The sequence below is a fragment of the Microchirus variegatus genome (genome assembly GCF_963457635.1).
Source record: "Microchirus variegatus genome assembly, chromosome: 5".
NCBI classification, from domain to species: Eukaryota; Metazoa; Chordata; class Actinopteri; order Pleuronectiformes; family Soleidae; genus Microchirus; species Microchirus variegatus.
Genome location: NC_139806.1, coordinates 30274194 through 30298871, shown reverse-complemented (window position 1 = coordinate 30298871; position 24678 = coordinate 30274194). Strand labels below are relative to the sequence as shown.

General features: G+C 42.5%; 3 protein-coding genes across 3 annotated transcripts; 1 reads left to right on the top strand and 2 right to left on the bottom strand.

Moving 5' to 3' along the window:
• Positions 1–4690: 4690 nt before the first annotated feature.
• On the bottom strand, positions 4691–5844 carry LOC310927415 (forkhead box protein I1-like; the record flags this gene model as incomplete). The annotated part of the gene is made up of 2 exons (XM_083889709.1): positions 4691–5238; positions 5328–5844. 2 exons carry the CDS (start codon positions 5842–5844, stop codon positions 4691–4693), a joined length of 1065 nt encoding a protein of 354 aa, XP_083745835.1.
• A 2603-nt stretch (positions 5845–8447) lies between these two features.
• Positions 8448–17076, bottom strand: lcp2a (lymphocyte cytosolic protein 2a; the record flags this gene model as incomplete). Its single annotated transcript, XM_083889708.1, has 20 exons — positions 8448–8597; positions 8739–8888; positions 9795–9869; positions 10190–10202; positions 10363–10450; positions 10569–10584; positions 11125–11143; positions 11239–11346; positions 11428–11450; positions 11613–11638; positions 11778–11855; positions 12560–12623; positions 12710–12807; positions 12924–13089; positions 13689–13726; positions 13825–13850; positions 13942–14007; positions 14084–14130; positions 15518–15580; positions 16999–17076. 20 exons carry the CDS (start codon positions 17074–17076, stop codon positions 8448–8450), a joined length of 1392 nt encoding a protein of 463 aa, XP_083745834.1.
• Positions 17077–18189: 1113 nt separating this feature from the next.
• Positions 18190–24678, top strand: zmat2 (zinc finger, matrin-type 2). The gene is made up of 6 exons (XM_083889114.1): positions 18190–18215; positions 20454–20553; positions 20631–20754; positions 21748–21821; positions 23769–23914; positions 24252–24678. The coding sequence occupies exons 1-6, from the start codon at positions 18198–18200 to the stop codon at positions 24393–24395; spliced, it is 606 nt and encodes a 201-aa protein (XP_083745240.1). The 5' UTR covers positions 18190–18197; the 3' UTR covers positions 24396–24678.

The window sequence follows — 24678 nt, the reverse complement described above, 5'->3', positions numbered from 1 at the left end:
TGTGTGTGTGTGTGCGCGACGTTATGCAAATGTGAGGTAACCAGTCATCACTCTGGCAGTTATCGGGTCGACCACACACACACTTCATCGTGGTAACCTACTATTTCTGCTGCCCTCTAGTGGTGCTTACTGGTAACAGCGTCTTAGTATTCAGGTGTGTGTGTGTGTGTGTGTGTGTGTGTGTGTGTGTGTGTGTGTGTGTGTGTGTGTGTGTGTGTGTGTGTGCGTGTGCGTGTGCGTGTGTTTGTGTGTGCGTGCGTGTGTGTTCATCTATTTGTGGGAGTGTGTGTGCGTGTGTGCGTGTTCATCCATTTGTGTGTGAGTGAGTGTGTAGGTATGCGTGCGTGTCTATCTCTGTGTGTGTATGTGTGTGTGCATGTGTCTATCTGTTTGTGTGTGAGTGAGTGTGTATGTGTGTCTATCTTATAGTGTCTGTTTATGTGTGTGTCTCTATCTGTCTGTGTGTGTGTCTATCTATCTGTTTTTTGTGAGTGTGTGTGTGTGTGTGCGAGTGTGCGTGTGTTCATCTATTTGTGTGTGAGTGAGTGTGTATGTGTGTCTATCTTATTGTGTCTGTTTATGTGTGAGTGTATGTGTGCGTGCGTGTGTGTGTCTGTTTATGTGTTTGTGTGCGTGTGTGTTCATCTATTTGTGAGTGTGTATGTGTGCGTGCGTGTGTGTGTGTATGTGTGTGTTTGTGTGCGTGTGGGTTCATCTATTTGTGTGTGTGGGTTCATCTATTTGTGTGTGTGCGTGTTCATCTATTTGTGTGTGTTTGTGTATGTGTGCGTGCGTGTGTGTGTATGTGTGTGTGTTTGTGTGCGTGTGTTCATCTATTTGTGTGCGTGCGTGTTCATCTATTTGTGTGTGTGTGTCTATCTGTTTGTGTGTGTGTGCACGTGTGTGCGTGCGTGTTTGTCTATTTGTGTGTGTGTGTGTTCATCTATATTTGTGTGTGTGTGTGTGTGTGTGTGTGTGTGTGTGTGTGTGTGTGTGTGTGTGTGTGTGTGTGTGTGTGTGTGTGTGTGTGTGTGTGTGTGTGTGTGTGTGTGTGTGACATGATATAAGTGCGGGGCCCCCTGGAGGAGAATGTATTTTTATGAATGAATGAATGAATGAATGAATGAATGAATGAATGAAGTCACTGTCTCTCACACACACAGACACGTGAGGCGTTCAAAGACTCTGAAACTGTGATGTTGTTTTGACTTTGAGGGGAAAATGAGACCATCGTGGAAAAGTACTGATGGAAGTTAGACAAGCAGAGACAGGAGCACTGTAACACACACACGCACGCACACACACACACACACACACACACACACACACACACACAGGTAGATGTAATCAGGACGTTATGACAGTTATGCTGGTAACCAAAGTACAGCTAATAACAAACTGTCCTGTAAAATACACCTGGACGTGTTCATAAACTGACATTATCTGTAAACCACTCACTCTTCCACACCAAAGTCACTCACTCTCCCACACCAAAGTCACTCACTCTCCGACACCAAAGTCCATAGAGAAAACCAGTGATTTTAACATCACAGCACACAGGAGTTGTTGATCCACTGTTGCCTCCATCACTAACTTACATTGTCTTATTTTGTAAAATTCGTCCCTGTCCCTGTGAGCTAAAATCACTGGTTTTCTCTATGGACTTTGGTGTCGGAGAGTGAGTGACTTTGGTGTGGGAGAGTGAGTGGTTGTGTGAGTCTTTTATGTTACTCATGTCAATACAGCGACTTCGTTAAAGGTGCAGTTACAAGATTTACACACAAAAAAAACACAAACTCTACATCACACACGCACACACACACACACACACTCTGCAGTGTTTATTGTGACAATACAGATCATCAGTGGCATGTGATGACAGTGTGTTGTGGGTTTTGCTCTTCATGTGGGGACCTAACCTCATTTACACACGAGTCACATTATCATAAGTGTGTGTGTGTGTCCTGGGGGTGTGTAGTTGTGTGAAGATAAGTGTGGAGAGTGTAAACAAAAGGCACACTTACTCCGCCGTCACTGATCACACCTGTAAAGGTCAGAGGTCACGCCTCTGCTGCGTCCTGTCCTGGAACCAAAGGCCTCGTTTAAATGACACACACGCACACACACACACTGCGTGTTGTGCTGTAAACAGTGGGAGCCTGTCAGACGTCTGTCAGTGATCAGCTGATGCTATCACGGTGTCAGAGTGTGCTGTTTGTTTACGGCCACATACACATCAATGGACAACATGATGACAACACACACACACACACACACACACAGGTTAACTTTTTCACTTGAAACAAAAGTCGTCGTCATCTTCCCTCCAGCCCTGCAGATGCTAACCTCAGCCCATCATTGATTTTATTTTAATTTTATTTATTTTATTTATTTTTTGCTCCATTAAAAGTTTCCCCTGCGTCGCCGCCGTGTTTGTGTCAGATAAAGTCGAACGACCGGTTTTAGCCGCTTCACTCTGAACTGATAAGAATCTGTGTCGGTTTAGGTCTGCGACGTCTTTATCTCAGTGTTAAACTGAAGTTTGTAAAACACTCACTCTCCCACACCAAAGCCAATAGAGCAAACCAGTGATTTTAGCTCACAGGGACACAGCAGCTGCTGGTCCTCTGCTGCCTCGTGTGGTCACTTTGTGTCACTGAGTTACGTCTAAAGTAAATATTTTAAAAGCTGAATTCACTAAAATCAGTCATTGTAAGTTAGTGATGGAGGCAGCAGTGGATCAACAACTCCTGTTAACTCCTGTGTCTCTGTAATGTTAAAATCACTGATTTACTCTATGGACTTTGGTGTGGGAGAGTGAGTGGTTTATAAACGTCTGTTTCCAGTTACTAGAACCTTTTCTATTTGATAAAATCCTCATCAAGACAAGTCTGTGATATGTTAAGAACACGTTCACGTCTTTATCTCCACTGTTAGACAGACTTTTCCTTGTGTAAACTGAAGTTTGTAAACATCTCACTCTCCCACACCAAAGCCCATAGAGTAAGCCAGTGATTTTAACATCACAGCACACAGGAGTTCACGGGAGTGGTTGATCCACTGCTGCCTCCATCACTAATTTACAATGTCTTATTTTGTATAATTCGGCTTTTAAAAATCTTCATTTAGACTTAACTCAGTGACACAAAGTGACCACACGACGCAGCAGAGGACCAGCAGCTCCTGTGTCCCTGTGATGTTAAAATCACTGGTTTTCTCTATGGGCTTTGGTGTGGGAGAGTGAGTGGTTTACAAACTTCACTTTCCCACGCCTCCGTCACTTCACTGACTGTGGGAAGCTGCCGGTGTCACGTGACCGTCGATCTAATCTGCCGCGTCGTCTCATCAAAACTGCTGAGTCGCGCCGCGGAGCAAGTCAAACACACCAAAGGCGACAGTTTGGGCTCTGGCATGACATGACTCAGCACTTTGGTTTGTTTTGCTCAAACCTGCCGACGTCATTGGTTTTGGTGGTGGGAACAAACTGAGACTGAAACTGTCTGTCTCTGCAGCTTTAATCCAGGGACACTTCAGGATTAAGCCAGGCTCAGTGAAAGCAGAGACAACGGGGAACATCGGTTTAAGTCTGCGATAAATTTAGAACATGTTCCACGTCTTTATCTCACTGTTGGACAGACTTCAACATCAGGAAACTGGAGTTTATCTCCCACACCAAACCTCATAGAGAAAACCAGGGATTTTAGCTCACAGGGACACAGGAACTGCTGGTCCTCTGCTGCCTCGTGTGGTCACTTTGTGTCACTGAGTTAAGTCTAAAGTAAATATTTCAAAAGCTGAATTCACTAAAATCAGTCATTGTAAGTTAGTGATGGAGGCAGCAGTGGATCAACAACTCCTGTGAACTCCTGTGTGCTGTGATGTTAAAATCATTGGTTTACTCTATGGGCTTTGGTGTGGGAGAGTGAGTGACTTTGGTGTGGGAGAGTGAGTGGTTTACAAACTTCAGTTTACACAAGGAAAAGTCTGTCTAACAGTGAGATAAAGACGTGAACATGTGATATATAGAACTGGCATAGATTTAATTGGATGAGTATTATTTTTTAGGCTAAATAAAAATGTAACTATAATCTTTTAAAGTTTCCTGTCCCACACCAAAGTCACTCACTCTCCCACACCAAAGCCCATAGAGAAAATCAGTGATTTTAACATCACAGCACACAGGAGTTCACAGGAGTTGTTGATCCACTGCTGCCTCCATCACTAAGTTATAATGACTGATTCTCCATAATTCGGCTTTAAAAAATCTTCCTTTAGCTTTAAATCAGTGACACAAAGTGACCACACGAGGCAGCAGAGGACCATCAGCTCCTGTGTCCCTTTGAGCAAAAATCACTGGTTTTCTCTATGAGGTTTGGTGTGGGAGAGTGAGTGAGATTACAGACGTCACTTTCATCCATTTCTCGTGAATTAAAATAACTTTTTAGCTGAATTTCTCTACCGTTTTAAAAGAAAACAAAGGAATCTGCTTTAAAAATAACACTTTTTGTTTGTTTATTCTCGTTCCAAACACAGTCATATTTACACAAACATTCAAAAATTAAAATAACAACAACAATAATGATAATAATAATAATAATAATAATGAATAAATGGATACAGAAGATAAATACGAAGATGACTTTTTGGACACTGTAAACATCATCATCATCATCATGATGGTTGGAGGTTTTCACTCCTGCAGGAGCAGAGTCTCACTGAAGCCTCCACAGAACACAGGCTCAGCCTGATGATGGTGATGATGATGATGCAGCGACGCACACGGCGCCACCTGCAGGTCAGCGTAGAGCGGCGTGGGGAAGTGCGACGGCGTCACAAAGGCAAGAGAGTCCCACTGAGGAACCACGGCGCCGGGCGAGTATGAGGAGAAGCTCTCCTGAGGAGGAGGAGGAGGAGGAGGAAGAAGAGGAGGGGGCAGGAGGAGGGAGGAGGAGGAAGAGGAGGAGGAGTCCTGGAGGTGACACAGGAAGTCGTTAAAGGCGGAGGAGGAGGAGCAAGAGGAGGAGGAGGAGTCTGAGGGAGGAGGAAGATCCGTGCATGGGATCTTTGGGCTGGGCTCGGATGAAGAGGAGTCACGTGATGATGATGATGATGATGAAGAGGAGGAGGAGGAGGGTTTCTTGGCCACGCCCTCTGACTTCCTCTTCCTCTTGCGGCGGAAGTTTCCGTTGTCGAACATCTTCTCACAGTTTGGGTCCAGAGTCCAGTAATTTCCTTTCCCTGCAGAGGAAACAGTGTTACAAAAACAGCACAGGAAACACACACACACACCGCGGGATTTTCACAATAAAGCTCCGCCCCCCTCTCACCTGGGTCGCTGTCGTCGCGCGGCACCTTCCGGAAACAGTCGTTGAGTGACAAGTTGTGTCTGATGGAGTTCTGCCAGCCGGCCTTGTTGCTGCTGTAGAACGGGAAGTTGTCGCAGACGTAGCGGTAGATGTGGCTGAGCGTCAGCCGCTGCTCGGGCGCGCTCTGGATCGCCATGGCGATGAGGGCGGAGTAAGAGTAGGGCGGGCGCACCAGGCGCAGGATGTCGTCCGGCGCCGAGAAGGAGAACCACGGGTTCCCGGGAGGCAGGAATGCCGGGAGGCCGTAGAGGGGAGGGAGGGGGGCGGGGAACGCCAGGGAAGAGGCGGAGCAGGGGGCGGGGTCAGCGCTGGGGAAGCAGGGGTAGCAGTCGCCGTGGTTAGCGGTTAGTGCCTGGAGGGGGGCGGAGTTTGGAGGAGGGCTGTAGAGGCTGAAGTCAGACGGATCCAAGCCCAGCTCGGGCAGCTCCTGCTGGGGCAGCGAGGTCAGGTCCAGCTCTGGGACGAAACACGACGTCATGGCGGTGGAGGCGGTGGAGGCTCCGCCTACTTCTCAGTCAAAGGAGTGTGTGTGGGGAAAATGAGACACACACACAGAGCTCCTGCACCTGCTCTCTGTACACCTGCTGCTCTCCACCTGAGACCCTTATACCCTGATGCCCCGCCCACCTGTGAGCTGATTGGTCGACTGCTCTGTCTCTACACACACACACACACACATATTGAAAGGAGGAGGGGGAGATTTGAATACGAGCAGGTTTTTATTTTTTCCTTCAGGCAGAAAAAAAATAGCCTGAGGAATGTCAACACACACACACACACATATATGCACACACACACAAATATACACACACAGACACACACACACACACATATACACACACAGACATACACACACAGACACACACACACACACACACAGACACACATATACACACACACACATATACACAACACACACATATACATACACACACACATATACACACACACAGAGACACACATACACACACACCTAAAATTGTGTGATTTTCCTTGAGTTTGATTTTTCTGCTGATTCAGATGATTTTTTGTGATTTCACACAAACGCAGCATCAGCCGATGTGTGAGGTGTTTGAGGTGTCGCCCATCACCTATTGTCTTCAAACGACACCACCCACCCCCCCCCCCCACCCCACACACACACACACACACACCCACCCACACACACACACACACACACACGCGTTAGCTTGTCATTTTGCTTGGTTGTTAGTGAACCTGCTAATGCTAACATTAGTTTAAAATGGTGTTTTTGTGCATGAAATTCCACATCATGTGATCTACTCAAACTAGCTCACCGGCTCGTGAAACACAGCTATAATGCTAACACATTGTAGCTACAGCATTTCTGTGTGTAAACAAACATTGTAATGTCAAAATTAGCTTAGTCAGTGCACTTTTTATGTATAAACCGCGTCATGTATGAACTAAACTAGCTCATTAGCTCATGTATTCAATCACATGTACACAGTAAAAACTGTTTTTTAATAAAGTAAAATAATAAAACAATAAAATAACAGCAACAAGCTAAAACTGTGATATTTTATTTCAAAGGGGCACAGTTTTATTTTTACACGTGAAAACATTTATAAAATACAACACACTTTTTGTCATTTGTATCTTCACACACACACACACACACACTTGTCTGAGGTTAAAATAAATATTTAAATTCTCTTAAAAACCTCTGTCTGTGCTGAAGGAGTGTGTGTGTGTGTGTGTGTGTGTGTGTGTGTGTGTGTGTGTGTGTGTGTGTGTGTGTGTGTGTGTGTGTGTGTGTGTGTGTGTGTGTGTGTGTGTGTGTGTGTGTGCTGACAGTTGGCAGTGGCAGCATTAACCTTCACTCTGTGGTGCCTTCAAGTGTGTCACAGACAAAACAACATAACTGATGTCTGGGATTATGGGGTGGTGTGTGTGTGTGGGGGGGGGGGTTATGTTGAATAAACAGTGACAGGAAGCTTCAATAATCCTAAATCATTCATCAATGACTGAGTGAGTCACGAATGAAAGAAATCCAGATTCTGTCATGAATATAAATGATATGAACACACACACAAAGGTAATTTGAGGTTCTGACAATTTGTTAAAATCTACCTGAGTTTGAGTCTACGATGAATTCATTAATAAATGGTGAATTTAACATCTTTATCTCACTGTTAGACATCTCTTAAACCACTCACTCTCCCACACCAAAGCCCATAGAGAAAACCAGTGATTTTAACATCACAGCACACAGGAGTTCACGAGTTGTTGATCCACTGCTGCCTCCATCACTAACTTACAATGACTGATTTTAGTGAATTCAGCTTTTAAAATATTTACTTTAGACTTAACTCAGTGACACAAAGTGACCACACGAGGCAGCAGAGGACCAGCAGCTCCTGTGTCCCTGTGAGCTAAAATCACTGGTTTTCTCTATGAGGTTTGGTGTGGGAGAGTGAGTGGTTTACAAACGTCAGTCTCCTATTGGAAAAGTCTAACAGTGAAGATAAAGACGTGAACATACATTCTTAACGATATCGTGGACAGATTTTATTCTCCCACACCAAACCTCATAGAGAAAACCAGTGATTTTAGCTCACAGGGACACAGGAGCTGCTGGTCCTCTGCTGCCTCGTGTGGCCACTTTGTGTCACTGAGTTAAGTCTAAATGAAATATTTCGAAAGCCGAATTTTACAAAATAAGACATTTGAACTTCGTGTTGGAGGCAGCAGTGGATCAACAACTCCTGTGAACTCCTGTGTGCTGTGATGTTAAAATCACTGGTTTACTCTATGGACTTTGGTGTGGGAGAGTGAGTGACTTTGGTGTGGGTCTCAACACACAGACGCTTAAAATGTAAAAACATTTAAATGGGAAAGTTATTGCTTTGCGAGCAGAGAACAGACACAAAAGGTGAAGTGTTGAAAAGCAAAGGAAAAGAATGGATTATTATGGTCTGTTGGGTCCAGGTCAGGTCAGGACCAGGTCAGGACCAGGTCGGGTCCAGGTCCAGGTCCAGGTCCAGGTCCAGGTCCAGGTTCAGGTTCAGGTCCAGGTCCAGGTCCAGGTCAGGTCAGGTCAGGTCAGGTCAGGTCAGGTCAGGACCAGGTGTGTCCGGTCATGTGGGAGCCGGCCGGGTCAGAGAGCAGACACTGGTTGTGTTGGCTGGAGCTTCGGTCTTTGGTGTTGATGAGGAGCAGAGGAGACTGAGAGTAATGACTGATGATGTCACTGACAGACGGGAAGAGCTGCACACACACACACACACACACACACACACACACACACACACACACACACACACACACACACACACACACAGGAACAAGAACAGGAGGTCAAAGGTCATGGTCCACAGTGAGGATGACTCAGCGTGAAGGTCACCTCACCTCCTGGACCTTGAGTCCCGTCCCGAGCAAGAAGTGCTGCTTCTGCTGCCGGATCTGGACGTTGTAGACCTTGCCCTGGTAGAAGACCATGAGGGTGAAAGGCTGGTTGTCCAGCTGCCGGGTGCTGTCCCTCACCAGGTACGCTCCGTCCTTCACGGGACACAGAGGACAAACATGGGACACTGTCCAACACGCGTCACATGGAACCACGTTTCCCACAATGCTTTGGGGACGGGGTAATTGACCGCTAGCTAACGCTGCGTTCCATTTATATCAGAATTTCACCGATGCGAACGAGTGACCAGCTGACCAAGCGCCACTTCCTTTCAAAATAAGAGCTGACTATATTATCTGACTATATTATGTTAAATATTGTATTTAATATATTAAATATTATGTTAAATATATTAAATATTATGTTAAATATTATGTTAAATATTATGTTAAATATATTAAATAGTATGTTAAATATTGTATTAGATATATACAAATATGTAAATTATTTAATGAAATATTATATTAAATATTATGTGAAATATTTTATTAAATACATACAAATATTATGTTACATATATTGAACATTATATTAAATATATTAAATAGTTTGTTAAATATATTAAATATTATGTAAAATATATTAAATAGTATGTTAAATATGTTAAATATTATGTTAACTTTTTATTTAAATATTATATTAAATATATGAAGTAAATATTGTTATTTTTTATTAAATATAAGTTTAAATATATTAGTCTGTTAAATATATAAAATATTATGTTAAATATTTTATTAAATAAATGCAAATATTATGTTGAATATATTGAACATTATATTAAATATTATGTTCAATATCCTATTAAAGTGTCTGTTAAATATTATATTAAATGTATTAAATATTATGTTAAATATTATGTTGAATATCAATCGCAGCTTTCGAGGCTTTTATAAATGTGTTAAAACTTTAGTGAATTGGTTCAAACTTTTCTCCGAGTTCCGACGACAAATGGAACGTACCATTTCTTTGAATGCTGCTGCACTTGTAGTGTCTGTTTTTACCTTGTGAACTCGTCTCAGACTTCCTTCTGCCTGACCCCGGGTCACTTTACCCACATACCAGCGGGGGTCCAGGTCCTGTGACACACACACACACACACCGTTGTTTGACTGCAAATACAACAGCACCACCTGCTGTTTGCTGTGTGTGTGTGCGTCTTGTTACCTGTGACTTTGACGTTGTCTGTGGACGGAACGAGTTTCTCTCTGATCACACACACACACACACACACACACAAACACACACACACACACACACACACACACACACACACACCCCACACACACACACACACACACACACGCACGATGTAGTAACACATTAAAGCCACCCCATGGTTGTGTGTGTTGTGTGTGTGTCTCTGACCTGTTGGCAATCTGCAGGCTGCAGAGGTCACGCTGGGAGGAAGACTGTGAAAGAACAACAACAAAAACATGAAAAATCACTGTGTGCAGGCTTTGGCCAACAAGGGGCGCTGTAAAGTAATCATGAAATCACTGGTTTTCTCTATGGACTTTGGTGTGGGAGAGTGAGTGGGTTACACACACACACACACACACACACACACACCTGTGTCCCTGATGTGAGGGCGGACCAGGGAGACCAGGGCGGGGGGGCAGACCTTTATTTTGGAGGGGGAACGTGTTGTTTTTAGAGGCTGAAAGAGAGGAAGTGAGACAATCACTGTGAATAAATGTCTCCACTTTTATTTTGAAGGGGACACAACAATAATAAAAAAAAGATGAATAAAATAAAATAAAAATAATTCACCTCACCTTCAGGAGGATTTTGCTGATAGAAAAGAGAAAAAAAGACCAATATAATCAAACATAGATAGATAGATAGATAGATAGATAGATAGATAGATAGATAGATAGATAGATAGATAGATAGATAGATAGATAGATAGATAGATAGATAGATAGATAGATAGTTTGCTTGCTAGCTGTGTTTTCTTGTCATTGAAAATGATAGCTTGCTAGCTAAAATGATGGCTCCCTAGCTAGCTCGAGATAGATAGATAGATAGATAGATAGATAGATAGATAGATAGATAGATAGATAGATAGATAGATAGATAGATAGATAGATAGATAGATAGATAGATAGATAGATAGATAGTTTGCTTGCTAGCTGTGTTTTCTTGTCATTGAAAATGATAGCTTGCTAGCTAAAATGATGGCTCCCTAGCTAGCTCGAGATAGATAGATAGATAGATAGATAGATAGATAGATAGATAGATAGATAGATAGATAGATAGATAGATAGATAGATAGATAGATAGATAGATAGATAGATAGATAGATAGATAGATAGATAGATCTGAACTTACTTCTCTCCTTTGCTCAAACCTGTTAAACCACAAAACAAACAAACACAGTGTTTTATTGTGGAATTGGGGTTAGGTGTGTGTGTGTGATAATGGAGGTGCTGGTTCGACGCTCGCCTGTCAGGAGGAGGAGGTCTGGCCGACGAGTTGCTCCTGCTGACGGCAGCTGACGGCGGCGTAAGAACGGGAGGTTTGGTCCTCGTGGGCGGATCCAGGTTTTCAGACCTCCACACGCACACACACATACACACATTATTATTATTCTCGCCATCATTTAACTTTAAGCGAAATCTTAAATTTACTCACTTCCATGTCGGCGCTCCTCCCGGCTGCAAGAAAAACACAGAAATGAAAGTGTTTTAGAAGTGACTGCGGAGTTCCTCAGGGCTCTGCTCTCGGCCCGTTTTCGCGACCGATTTATGCGTCGTTTTAAAGCAACGCGACGACAAATAGTGCAGGTTTTCTTCAACAACATTAAGAAAAGCACTCACTCTGTCCACGCTGCTGCACTGAAGTCCTGCAGAGACAACAGAGAATTAAAGTTATATATTTACATATCACAGTGGAACTGAAAGTGAGATCCCTGGAGGCAATGGTGTATTTTCATAAATATAAATATATAATACATATATATATATACATATATATATCTTTACCCCTGACAGATGTTGAGTTGTATCCTGAGCCTCTGCCTGGTTTGTTGTCACGGTAGATCTGCGGTGGCTCTGGAGCGACTGAACACAATTTAGCAGAAAAGTGATCGAGAATTCACTCTTTACAGCGGGACACGGCGAAGTATAATGACGAAAATAATATATATAATAATATAATGACGTGTGTAAACTACTCGCTCTCCCACACCAAAGCCCATAGAGAAAACCAGTGATTTTAGCTCACAGGGACACAGGAGCTGCTGGTCCTCTGCTGCCTCGTGTGGTCACTTTGTGTCACTGCAGTAAATCTAAACATATGATTTTAAAAGCCGAATTGACAGAATAAGTAATTGTAAGTTAGTGATGGAGGCAGCAGTGGATCAACAACTCCTGTGAACTCTTTGGCTAGCTAGCTGTGTTTTCTTGTCATTGAAAATGATAGCTTGCTAGCTAAAATGACGGATTGCTAGCTAGCTCGAGATAGATAGATAGATAGATAGATAGATAGATAGATAGATAGATAGATAGATAGATAGATAGATAGATAGATAGATAGATAGATAGATAGACAGTTGGCTAACTAGCTGTTTTTTCTTGTCATTGAATGATAGCTTGCTAGCTCCTGTGTGCCTTGATGTTAAAATCACTGATTTTCTCTATGGGCTTTGGTTGATAAGTTAGCGTCGACTAATACGAAACCACACACACACACACAAAAACGCATCCCCTTGTGTGTTCTCATGGGAAGTTTATTTCGATGACATCATCAGCAGCAGGTTACTCACATTTCCCCGACGCCCGAGCGCCGCCGTGGGGGGAGGAGTCTCTGCGCGTGGAGGAGTCTCCGCCCTGTGGACGGACACGACACGACAAACCCGTGAAAAAAACAACCTGACGCCATGTTTAGAAAATTGCACACATGTTTAGAGACTCACCACCCGAGGAGAGGGAGGAGTCAGCGTGGAGACCGGGGGGCGGGGACACACGGCAGGGGGGGCGGGGCCTCTGGACGACACGTGGTTGTCCCTTTTATCTACACACAGACACACAAAGACACACAGTCAGGCAGATGGTTGTAATTCGGGAGGTCGGAAGTTAACGTCAACGTAACGCGGTCCGTTTTTTCTCTCACAATCGCGACATATTTACCGATGTATTCGCCGTCTCCAATGGGCAGGGACGGACACAGGTTGTGGGCGAGGTCCTCGGGGGGCTCAGAAGGCGGGGGCTCGTAGTCGCCGTCCAGGTCATCGGACGGCGACTCGTAGTCCTCGTCGCTGCTGTTTGGTTTCTCGTAGTCGTCGTCGTCGTCGTCCTGGTGGAGCAAAGAACCTTTCCCGCCAAATGCTTTTGTTTGTTTGGCTAAGCCCCGCCCCCACCACCACCACCACCAGACCCAACGCGGCACCGTGTGCACGGCGCGAATCGTAAACGTGTAGGTTTTGGAACGCGTTAAGTGCGCGTGGACAGCACACGCACAAACTGTACTACCTCACCAGTAGGGGGCTTAAAAACCAAAGAAGTCGTCGCCAGGTCAAGACTCGGATGGCTCTACTTGGCGACAACTTCTTCGGTTTTTAAGCCCCCTACTGGTGAGTTGGACAGTTTGCACCTAACGTCAGATCGATACGTCTGGTTTCGAGTGGCTCACAGATGTCGGAGTCGGGGTCTTTGCGAGCGGTTTCAAAATCCAGGGCCTTTAAGTCAGTCAAGTTTAGTTTGGGCTTGTTTTTGTTAGCTTTATGCTAACACATTGTGGGTGTGTTGTGAGGAGACGTGAGTGGCGAACATTAGCTCAGCTAGCGCAGTCAATCTGAAAGTGAATTGTGGTGGTTATTCTCGCCCTTTTCGGGCAGTCGTGCGCGAGGGTGGAGCTTAGCCACAGGTGAAGAACTGTTGAACGGTCAGACTTACGAACTCGTCTTCTCCCCAGCCCTGGACGTCAACAATGTCTGCACAAAGACAACAACTCACACCTTTAATATTTACGACACATTTACGTCCACGGAGACGCTGCAGATCGTTTAAAGACAAAGACATCACTTCCTACCTGGCTCGTGATATTTGGGCGTCGTTCTGTGACGGAAACACAAAAAACACAAAGATTTTCGGTCAGGTTCTTGAACGCAGCAGCAGCGTTTGCGATCTTTCAGTTGCGAAAACCTACTTTTTGGCGAACAGGCCTCGCTTCTCCTCCTTCTTGCTGATCTCGCTGCTGAGCTTCATGATCATCCTGAGGAAAAACAGCGGCAAAATCACACGTCGGTCGTGAACAAGGTCGCAAATCGTCCTCGACGGTCGATACTTACGGAGAATAAGGTTTGGGGAATTTCTGCAGGTCGTTGTCGCTCAGATTCTGCGAAAACGACAAAAAAATTATGGTTGTTTGTTTGTTTGCTAGCTTGCTTTCTAGCTTGTATGTTTGCTAGCTTGTATTTTTGCTTGCTTGTTTGTTTGTTTGCTTGCTTGCTTGTTTGTTTGCTTGCTTGCTTTCTGGCTTGTATGTTTGCTAGCTTGTATTTTTGCTTGCTTGCTTGTTTGTTTGTTTGCTTGCTTGCTTGTTTGTTTGCTTGCTTGCTTTCTAGCTTGTATGTTTGCTAGCTTGTATTTTTGCTTGCTTGTTTGTTTGTTTGCTTGCTTGCTTTCTGGCTTGTATGTTTGCTAGCTTGTATTTTTGCTTGCTTGCTTGTTTGTTTGCTTGCTTGCTTTCTAGCTTGTATGTTTGCTAGCTTGTATTTTTGCTTGCTTGCTTGTTTGTTTGCTTGCTTGCTTTCTGGCTTGTATGTTTGCTAGCTTGTTGATTTGCTTGTTCGTTTGCTTGCTCGCTTGTATGTTTGCTAGCTTGTATGTTTGCTTGCTTGTTTGTTTGCTTGTTTGTTTGCTAGCTTGTTTGTTTGCTTGCTTGCTTGTTTGTTTGCTTGCTTGCTAGCTTGTATGTTTGCTTGCTTGTTTGTTTGCTTGCTTGCTAGCTTGTTTGTTTGTTTGCTAGCTTGTATGCTTGCTAGCTTGTATGTTTGCTTGCTTGTTTGTTTGCTAGCTTGCTTGCTAGCTTGTATGTTTGCTTGCTTGTTTATTTGCTTGTTTGTTTGCTTGCTAGCTTGTTTGTTTGTTTGCTTGCTTGTTTGCTTGCTTGCAGGCCCGTTCTGACAAGACAACAAACCAAGCAATTGCTTGGGGCCCCGAGCTGGCCTGGGGCCCCAAGAGAACGACTGGTTATGAATAAAATGCAAACGACAAACTGTGTGAGCACCCCTTTGATAGTCAATGCAGTAAAGTGTAATTGACATGTCCATTTTGCTTGGGGCCCCCAAATTCCTTCAAACAGCCCTGCTTGAGCGTTTGTTTGCTTGCTCGCTTGTATGTTTGCTAGCTTTCTTGTTTGCTTGCTAGTTTGTTTGTTTGTTTGTCTGCGTGCTTGCTAGATTGTTTGTTTGCTTGCTAGCTTGTGTGTTTGCTTGCTTGATTGCTTGCTAGCTTGTATGTTTGCTTGCTTGTTTGCTTGCTAGCTTGTTTGTTTGTTTGCTAGCTTGTTTGTTTGTTTGCTTGCTAGCTTGTTTGTTTGCTTGCTGGCTTGCTAGCTTGTTTATTTGCTTGCTGGCTTGCTAGCTTGTTTGTTTGCTACCTTGTTTATTTGTTTGTTTGCTTGTTTGTTTGCTAGCTTGTTTGTTTGCTAGCTTGTTTGTTTGCTTGCTGGCTTGTATGTTTGCTAGCTTGCTTGTGTGTTTGTTTGTCTGTTTACTCACCACAAACCTGGAACCACTGATGGAGTGTTTCAGCACGGCTTTATCACACCCGGAAAGATTCATCTGGAGAGACGGACACTGTCAATGTCATTGTGTGTCTCCGTGTGTGTCCTGGTCTTTTGTCTCTCTGTGGTCGTTTTTTGTCTCTCTGACGTCTTCTTTTGTCTCTCTGACGTCGTCTTTTGTCTCTCTGACGTCTTCTTTTGTCTCTCTGACGTCGTCTTTTGTCTCTCTGACATCGTCTTTTGTCTCTCTGACGTCGTCTTTTGTCTCTCTGTGGTCGTTTTTTGTCTCTCTGACGTCTTCTTTTGTCTCTCTGACGTCGTCTTTTGTCTCTCTGACATCGTCTTTTGTCTCTCTGACGTCGTCTTTTGTCTCTCTGACGTCATATTTTGTCTCTCTGTAGTCGTCTTTTGTCTCTCTGACGTCGTCTTTTGTCTCTCTGACGTCGTCTTTTGTCTCTCTGACGTCGTATTTTGTCTCTCTGTAGTCGTCTTTTGTCTCTCTGACGTCGTCTTTTGTCTCTGTGCGGTCGTCTTTTGTCTCTCTGACGTTGTCTTTTGTCTCTCTGTAGTCGTCTTTTGTCTCTCTGAAGTCGTCTTTTGTCTCTGCGACGTCTTCTTTGGTCTCTCTGACGTCGTCTTTTGTCTCTCTGACGTCGTATTTTGTCTCTGTGACGTCGTCTTTTGTCTCTCTGACGTCGTCTTTTGTCTCTCTGCGGTCGTCTTTTGTCTCTGCGACGTCTTCTTTGGTCTCTCTGACGTCGTCTTTTGTCTCTCTGACGTCGTATTTTGTCTCTGTGACGTCGTCTTTTGTCTCTCTGACGTCGTCTTTTGTCTCTCTGCGGTCGTCTTTTGTCTCTCTGTGGTCGTCTTTTGTCTCTCTGTGGTCGTCTTTTGTCTCTCTGTAGTCGTCTTTTGTCTCTCTGACGTCGTATTTTGTCTCTCTGACGTCGTCTTTTGTCTCTCTGCGGTCGTCTTTTGTCTCTCTGACGTCGTCTTTTGTCTCTCTGACGTCGTATTTTGTCTCTCTGACGTCGTATTTTGTCTCTGTGACGTCGTCTTTTGTCTCTCTGACGTCGTATTTTGTCTCTCTGTAGTCGTCTTTTGTCTCTCTGACGTCGTCTTTTGTCTCTCTGTGGTCGTCTTTTGTCTCTCTGTGGTCGTCTTTTGTCTCTCTGTGGTCGTCTTTTGTCTTTCTGACGTCGTCTTTTGTCTCTCTGTGGTCGTCTTCTGTCTCTCTGCAGTCGTCTTTTGTCTCTCTGTGGTTGTCTTTTTTCTCTCTGACGTCGTCTTTTGTCTCTCTGCGGTCGTCTTTTGTCTCTCTGTGGTCGTCTTCTGTCTCTCTGACGTCGTCTTTTGTCTCTTGTCTTTTGTCTCTTTGTGGTCGTCCTGACGACTAAAGACGAGCACAGAGACACAGAGGACGAGGACGTCTTCTGTGTCTCTGTGCTCATGTTGTGGTCTTGCTAAAGTCCTCACCCTCTTCATGAAGTCTCCCAGCTGCTGTGGACTCCACCCCATGACCTCTGACCTGTACGGCACCTGCTCCGAGCTCATGGCGGTGTCTCTAACCCGGCGTCGAACCCGCAGCAGACGATTGGTGTGTGTGTCTCTGACTGACAGGACGACCTCGCTTCCTGCCAAGGCAGAAAACCCAAACGTCTCACAGAGACAAAGTGTCCTCAGAGTTCTACTTCTTCCTCGAGTGGACGAAGAACTTTTCCCTGCGGAGACGATAGCGTGCAAACGCAGGACGGAGACGAGCAGGAAGACGTGAACCAAAATGGCTTCCTTTTTTTTTGACTGTCTCTGTCCTCCTCGTCCTCTATGTGTCAATCTATCTTTCCTGCTCGGTCTCTGGGAGGAAGTGACTGTGCAGGGTGGGGGGGGGGGGGGGGGTGATGAAGGCCCCGCCTCCACTTAACCACAGAGCGGAAAAGACGACGCTGCTGCTGCTGCTGCTGCTGTTTCTGCTGCTAACGTCTGACACTGACACAAAGCAATGAATGCTGGGAAATGTCTTTATGTCTTTGACTTGTACAAACCACATGTTTACCTTTTTTGAAATCATTAAATGTCATGTTATGTTATAAAAGAAGGTCTGTGTCGTGGTAAGCGTGACCCCGGGGTTCGATCCCCAATTGGAACAAGGACCTTTGATTAGCTTGATTTAATGAATTAGCTTGTCAATATAATCCTTAAATCCTTCATTTAAAGGTCTTAATTTAAAAAATAATCCTTAAATCCTGTGCTAAAAGGCTCTTAACTTTACAAATAATCTTTATGTTGTGTGTTATACGGTCTTAAAATCACAATTAATTCTTAAATCCTTCATTTAAAGATCTTAAAAATGACAAATGAACCTTAAATCCTTAATTTAAAGGTCTTAACTTTACAAATAATCCTTAAATCCTGTGTTAAAATGTCTTAAACTTACAATTAATCCTTAAATCCTTCATTTAAATGTCTTGAAATCACATGATTGACATGATTATAAATCATTAAATATAATAACGACGGGGAAAAAAAGAAAAGAAAAAAAGAACGTTCGTCCGTTCTATTCTGGAAAAACACAATTTCAGTCGGACTCGCTGTGCGCCTCCGCACCTGAAGGGGGCGCCCGTCGCCGCCAAACCTACTTCCGTTCCGTCACCGGTTTGTGTCACAAAGCAAACAAGATGGCGTCCGGCAGTGGGGTGAGTCTGTGCTCTGAGAAGGTTTTTCGTGTTAAAAGTGTAAAATATATCGAGTGTGAGACTTTCCGTGAGTGGTAGGTGTTTCCTAGTTTATGAGAGACATTATCGGCGCAGATGAATCACACGTAAACTGTTTTTAAAATCGCGTTTCTCGCGCTCCGTCCCGGCGCCCGAGCTAACGCAGATAGCTAGGTTTAGCCTGCTGAACGCTCACCAAAGTAAGGGTTTTCGCTTTTCATTTGAAACGTATGTGTGTATGGCTGCAACTAACGATTATTTGTGTGACCTGTTTATTTGTACTGTTTTTATATTTTCTACAGTATTTTTATTGTTTTGTTGTTCTAGGGTCTATTGGGTCACACGTTTGTATGTTTTATTTATTTATCTCTGATGCACAGCACGTTGTTTAAGCTGTTTTCAAAGTGCTTTATAAATAAAGTTGGATTGGATTGGATAACCGGTTTATGATGATTAGTGATGATGTTCTCAAATGTCTTGTTTTTGTCCACAAACTTGAATTATCCACTTATCCATGATTTCTCTGATGGAGCAAAGAAACCAGGAAATATTTACATTTAAGAAGCTGTTAAAATCAGTCAAACTAATTATCTAAATGGTTAATTTAGAAATCAGTCGGTTGGATATTCGTTGCAGCTTGATAATGATTTTATGCATTTTAAATTCAAATCACGTACGTAAAAAACGTATGTAGCTGAATCTTAAATGCATAATAAAACAGTCGAGCAGCATTTATTACTATTTATCAAAACTTTCATCATAATTTACAATAATTTGCCACTCGCTAAATTATTATCAGCTTGTGCTGCAGTTAAAAAAAATCCTTCATATAAATGTCTTAACTTTACAAATAATCCTTAAATCTTGTATTAGAGGGTCTTAAACTTACAGTTGATCCTAAAATCAGGTATTTAAAGCTCTTCCAATTAACAATCCTTAAATTCTGTGAATCTTAAAATCATAATTAACCCTTAAGTCCAGCATTTAAAGATCTTATAAATGACATTTTTTCCTTAAATCCTGTATCAAAAGGTCCTAACTTTACAATTAATGATGACGACGGGTGCTCAAATGGGGTATTTAAAGGTCTCGATCACTAAATCCTGAGTTTAAAAGTCTTATAAATAAGACTTTAAGCGTTAATTGTGCGTTTACAGGTCTTAAAATGACTATTTCACCTTAAATCCTGTGTTTTAAAGCATAATAATGAGCCACTGGACTGTGTTTGATTGACCTCATCCTCCTCTTCTTCTCTCTCAGTTATTACTGTAAAAATTGGCCCAATGATCAGACAGATGTGTTGATCGATCAGTTTACTTTACAAATAATCCTTAAATCCTCTGTTAAAGGTCTTGAATTTACAATTGATCCCTCATTCCAAGGTCTTAAAATAACATTATTTAAATTCTGTGTTAAAAGGCTCTTAAAATCACAATCAACCCTTTAATCCCGCATTTAAAGATCCTAAAAATGAAAAATAATCCTTAAATCCTGTGTTAAAAGGCTCCTAAAATCACAATTAAATCTAAAATCCCACATTTAAAGATCTGTGTTAAAAGGTCTTAACTTAATAAATAATCCTTAAATCCTGTGTTAAAAGGTCTTAACTTTACAAATAATCCTTAAATCCTGTGTTAAAGGGCTGTTAAAATCACAATTAATTCTAAAATCCCACATTTAAAGATCTTAAAAATTACAATTTAATCTTAAATCCTGTGTTAAAAGCTCTTAAACTTACTATTGATCCTTAGATCCTTCATTCCAAGGTCTTAAAAATAACAATATTTAAATTCTGTATTTAAAGGCTCTTAAAATCACAATCAACCCTTAAATCCCGCATTTAAAGATCTTAAAAATAACAAATAATCCTTAAATCCTGTGTTAAAAGGCTCTTAAAATCACAATTAATTCTAAAATCCTTAATTTAAAGGTCTTAAAATCACAATTTAATCTTAAATCCTGTGTTAAAAGGTCTTAATTTAACAAATAATCCTTAAATCCTTCATTTAAAGGTCTTAAAATCACAATGAATACTTAAATCTTGTGTTCAAAGGTCTTAACTAAACAAATTATCCTTAAATCCTGTGTTAAAAAGCTTTTAAAATCACAATACTCAAACCTGTGTTAAAAGGTCTTAAATGAACATTTCCTTTGACTGTTACTCAGTTTAAAAAGACCTTTGAGGAGGTAAATGTTGTGTCTTTTCTCTTCCTCCTTCAGTCCAGTAAGAACGACTTCCGTCGGAAGTGGGACAAAGACGAGTATGAAAACCTGGCACAGAAGCGAATCACGGAGGAGCGAGACAAGGAGAGGAGAGATGGTGAGGAGACGGAGAGAGAGTGGTGTCTTCTTCCTCTTCCTCTCCATGTTTTCACTCTCACATTCTCTCTCTCTCAGGAAAAGTGGCTCCTCCCATCAAACGTGAGCTCCTGCGTCACAGAGACTACAAAGTGGACCTGGAGTCTAAACTGGGGAAGACCATCGTCATCACTAAGACCACGCCTCAGGCCGAGATGGGCGGGTACGACACAGTCAGCAGATGATATGTTTCATCACGGAGCAACCACAGAGCCTCAGTTATCTTTAAAAAACACCATTTAACCTTTAAAATTACAATTAATCCTTAAATCCTTTATTTAAAGGTCTTAACTACAAATAATCCTTAAATTCTGTGTTGAAGTGCTCTTAAAATAACAATTAATCCTTAAATCCTTCATTTGAAGGTCTTAACTTTACAATGAATCCTTACATTCTGTGTTTAAAGGCTCTTAAAATCACAATTAATCCTTAAATCCTTTATTTAAAGGTCTTTACTTTACAATTAATCCTTACATTCTGTGTTTAAAGGCTCTTAAAATCACAATTAATCCTTTATTTATAGGTCTTAACTACAAATAATCCTTAAATTCTGTGTTGAAGTGCTCTTAAAATCACAATTAATCCTTAAATCCTTCATTTGAAGGTCTTAACTTTACAATTAATCCTTAAATCCTGTGTTTAAAGGCTCTTAAAATAACAATTAATCCTTAAATCCTTCATTTAAAGGTCTTAACTTTACAATTCATCCTTAAATTCTGTGTTATAAGGCTCTTAAAATCACAATTAATCCTTAAATCCTTCATTTAAAGGTCTTAACTTTACAATTAATCCTTAAATTCTGTGTTATAAGGCTCTTAAAATCACAATTAATCCTTAAATCCTTTATTTAAAGGTCTCAACTTTTAAAATAATCCTTAAATTCTGTGTTATAAGGCTCTTAAAATCACAATTAATCATTAAATCCTCTATTTAAAGGTCTTAACTACAATTCATCCTTAACTTCTGTGTTTAAAGATCTTAAAAATTACAATTAAAATTAAAAATTCTTAAATCAAGTCACTAAATCCTGAGTTTAAAAGTCTTATAAATAAGACTTCAACCTTTAATTGTGTTTACAGGTTTTAAAATGAGCTTTTCACCTTAAATCCTGTGTATTAATGTTCTCTTCTCCTCCTCTCCTCCCCTCCTCTCTCAGTTATTACTGTAATGTGTGTGACTGTGTCGTCAAAGACTCCATCAACTTTCTGGATCACATCAACGGAAAGAAACGTGAGTTCATGTCACACGCACAGATCTACACACACACACACACACACACTGAAGGTCACCTCTCAGTGTTGTTAGTCGTCTCTCATGTATGAATTCAGACTAAAGAAAAGCAGATGTTTTCCTCATACGACAGCAGTTTGTCTCCCAGAGATGAAGAAAGTTATACTTTAAAATAAATTCACCTGGTGAATGTGAGACAGCTGATGACACAGATGCTTTAGACGCCGCTGAGTGGATTAATGAAGAGACGAAGTGACCTGATATCTACTCGTACCTGATCGACTCTCAGAGTCTTTATTCCAAGGAGAACTTGGGGCCAATTCCTATCTTAACCCTCAAGCTCAACCCTTAATCTGAACTGGCCCTCAAAACCAAATGTTGAGGGTTATTTGTCACTTAGAAATGGGACACCCCTTAAATGCAGATACGTCTTCAGACTGTAGGGGGCAGAATAACGCTAAAGCTGCGTCCAGTCTGTAAAGTAGTGATGCTCAAATGAAGCAGTGAAGCAGTATTGAACCACTTTGCCAATTGTATTGAACATGGGTTCATTCATTCAAAGGTTCATTTCAGTGACATCTAGTGGTGAAATGGTAGACAACAAACTCTGTGTTCAGCTGATTCAGTAGATCTGGGATTGGGGAGGGTTTGCTTTAGAGCAGCGGTCACCAACCTTTTTTGCTCCACGGACCGGTTTAATGTCAGGAAATATTTTCACGGACCGGCCCCCTAACGCTCTCTGGTCGCCATGGTAACGCTTAAACGTGCCTTCAAAATAAGATACACAAAACAGCTGTAAACGGTTCATTAATGTTGATATATTTGTTTCAATCGCTGAATGAAGCCTGTCATATTTGGAACAAGAGTCAGGAACTCAAATTGCTTGCACAAAACTATTGATCAGCGCTCAGCTTTTGTTTGTTGTTCCTCAAAATCAGTATGCGCCGAGAGCGCGGGCGAGCGGGCGCAGAGAGAGAGAGTAACGAGTGCGAGTGAGTGAGGTCTGGCCATTACTTCATTTATTATTTTTCTGTAGGTGTGTACCCTGAAAACATTGCACAAGTAAGCAAGTTTTGCGACTCACTCCGTGTCACTGAAATGTGCTGCAGCGGTGACTTCTTTTCTGAGAGAAATCGATGCAGCGGCTCTCGCTGCAAACACTCTGGCCAGCGATCTCCCTCAGGATGTGTCAAGAGTAAATCATAGACGGATGTAACGGAGGGAATCCGGTCGGTATTTTTCAAAATAAAACATTGTTCAGACCCCGATAATAAATCAAACGGAAATAATGTTATTTTTATTTAAGTTATTACACACATACACACACAGATATACACACACACACACATATATACACACATATACACACACACACAATGTGTATACAATGTGTAATTAATGGAATAACAGATCATCGGATGAGCTGATGTCTTTAGTTCTTTAGTTAGTCAAAGAGAGAGACAATGTTCTCTGGTGTGAAGTGAATGTCGCGGTGAGTTCATAATCTGCTTCGTATGCAGCCAAGTTTCGCTTTTGCGCAAAGAAACTTTCCAGCGTTTAATAGTTTTTGTTCCACAATGAACTCGCTGTGTTTCGGCCGCTGAATTATCGGCGCATCCCTAAATGTAACATCTTTATTGACAAGAACAATGTAACTGTAATAATGACACACTTGATGGTGTGACTTGGGTTTCAATCAGCACCTGAACAAGGCAGCGCTGCGCTGATTAAATGGGAGAGCATGCGCCCTTGTTCCCAGGTATAGAAAAATCTGTGGTGTATAAAAAAAAAAGTGCTAAGCCTGGCTCATAATACACTGAGGGAAACCCTGTACACACGCATATATACGCACGTGCACACACATAGACACACGCACACACATATTATATACACACACCAACAGTCTTTCTAAGGGTTTGTAATGTGTGTGTGTGTGTGTGTGCACAGACCAGAGGAACCTGGGCATGTCGATGCGTGTCGAGCGCTCGTCTCTGGATCAGGTGAAGAAACGTTTTGAGGCGAACAAGAAGAAGCTGGAGGAGAAGCAGAAGGAGTACGACTTTGAGGAGCGCATGAAGGAGCTGAGGGAAGAGGTGAGGAGGAGGAGGAGGACATTTAACCACTCACTCAATCACTCTCCCACACCAAAGTCCATAGAGATAGAAAACCAGTGATTTTAGCTCACAGGGACACAGCAGCTGCTGGTCCTCTGCTGCCTCATGTGGTCACTTTGTGTCACTGAGTTAAGTCTAAAGTAAATATTTTAAAAGCTGAATTCACTCAAATCAATCAAATCAATCATCAGGCAGCAGTGGATCAACAACTCCTGTGAACTCCTGTGTGCTGTGATGTTAAAATCACTAGTTTTCTCTATGGACTTTGGTGTGGGAGAGTGAGGAGGAAGAATCCTGAATGTTTCCTCTGTTTCAGGAGGAGAAAGCAAAGGCGTACAAGAAAGAGAAGCAGAAGGAGAGGAAGCGGCGAGCAGAGGACGACGGTGAGGTGGAGGTGGACGAGGACATGGCAGCGGTGATGGGCTTCACAGGCTTCGGCTCGTCAAAGAAGAGTCACTGACGTTTCCTCCAAAACATTCACAGCCACCAACACAGGCTCTTATTTTGGTAGAGTCAGCCATCTGTGTGTAGCGGTGGCGTTTGCCCGCTGCAGCTTCCTGTCAGAAACGTGTGTGCGTGTGCGTGCGTGTGTGTGTGCGTGCGTGCGTGCGTGCGTGTGTGTGTGCGTGTGTGTGGTCGGTCATAGAGAGACGGACGACACTGAGACAAACAAAGAGAGAGGACAACGGACACTTTAATCTCTGTTGTTATTTACTGAATTTATTTGAATAAACTTTGTTTTT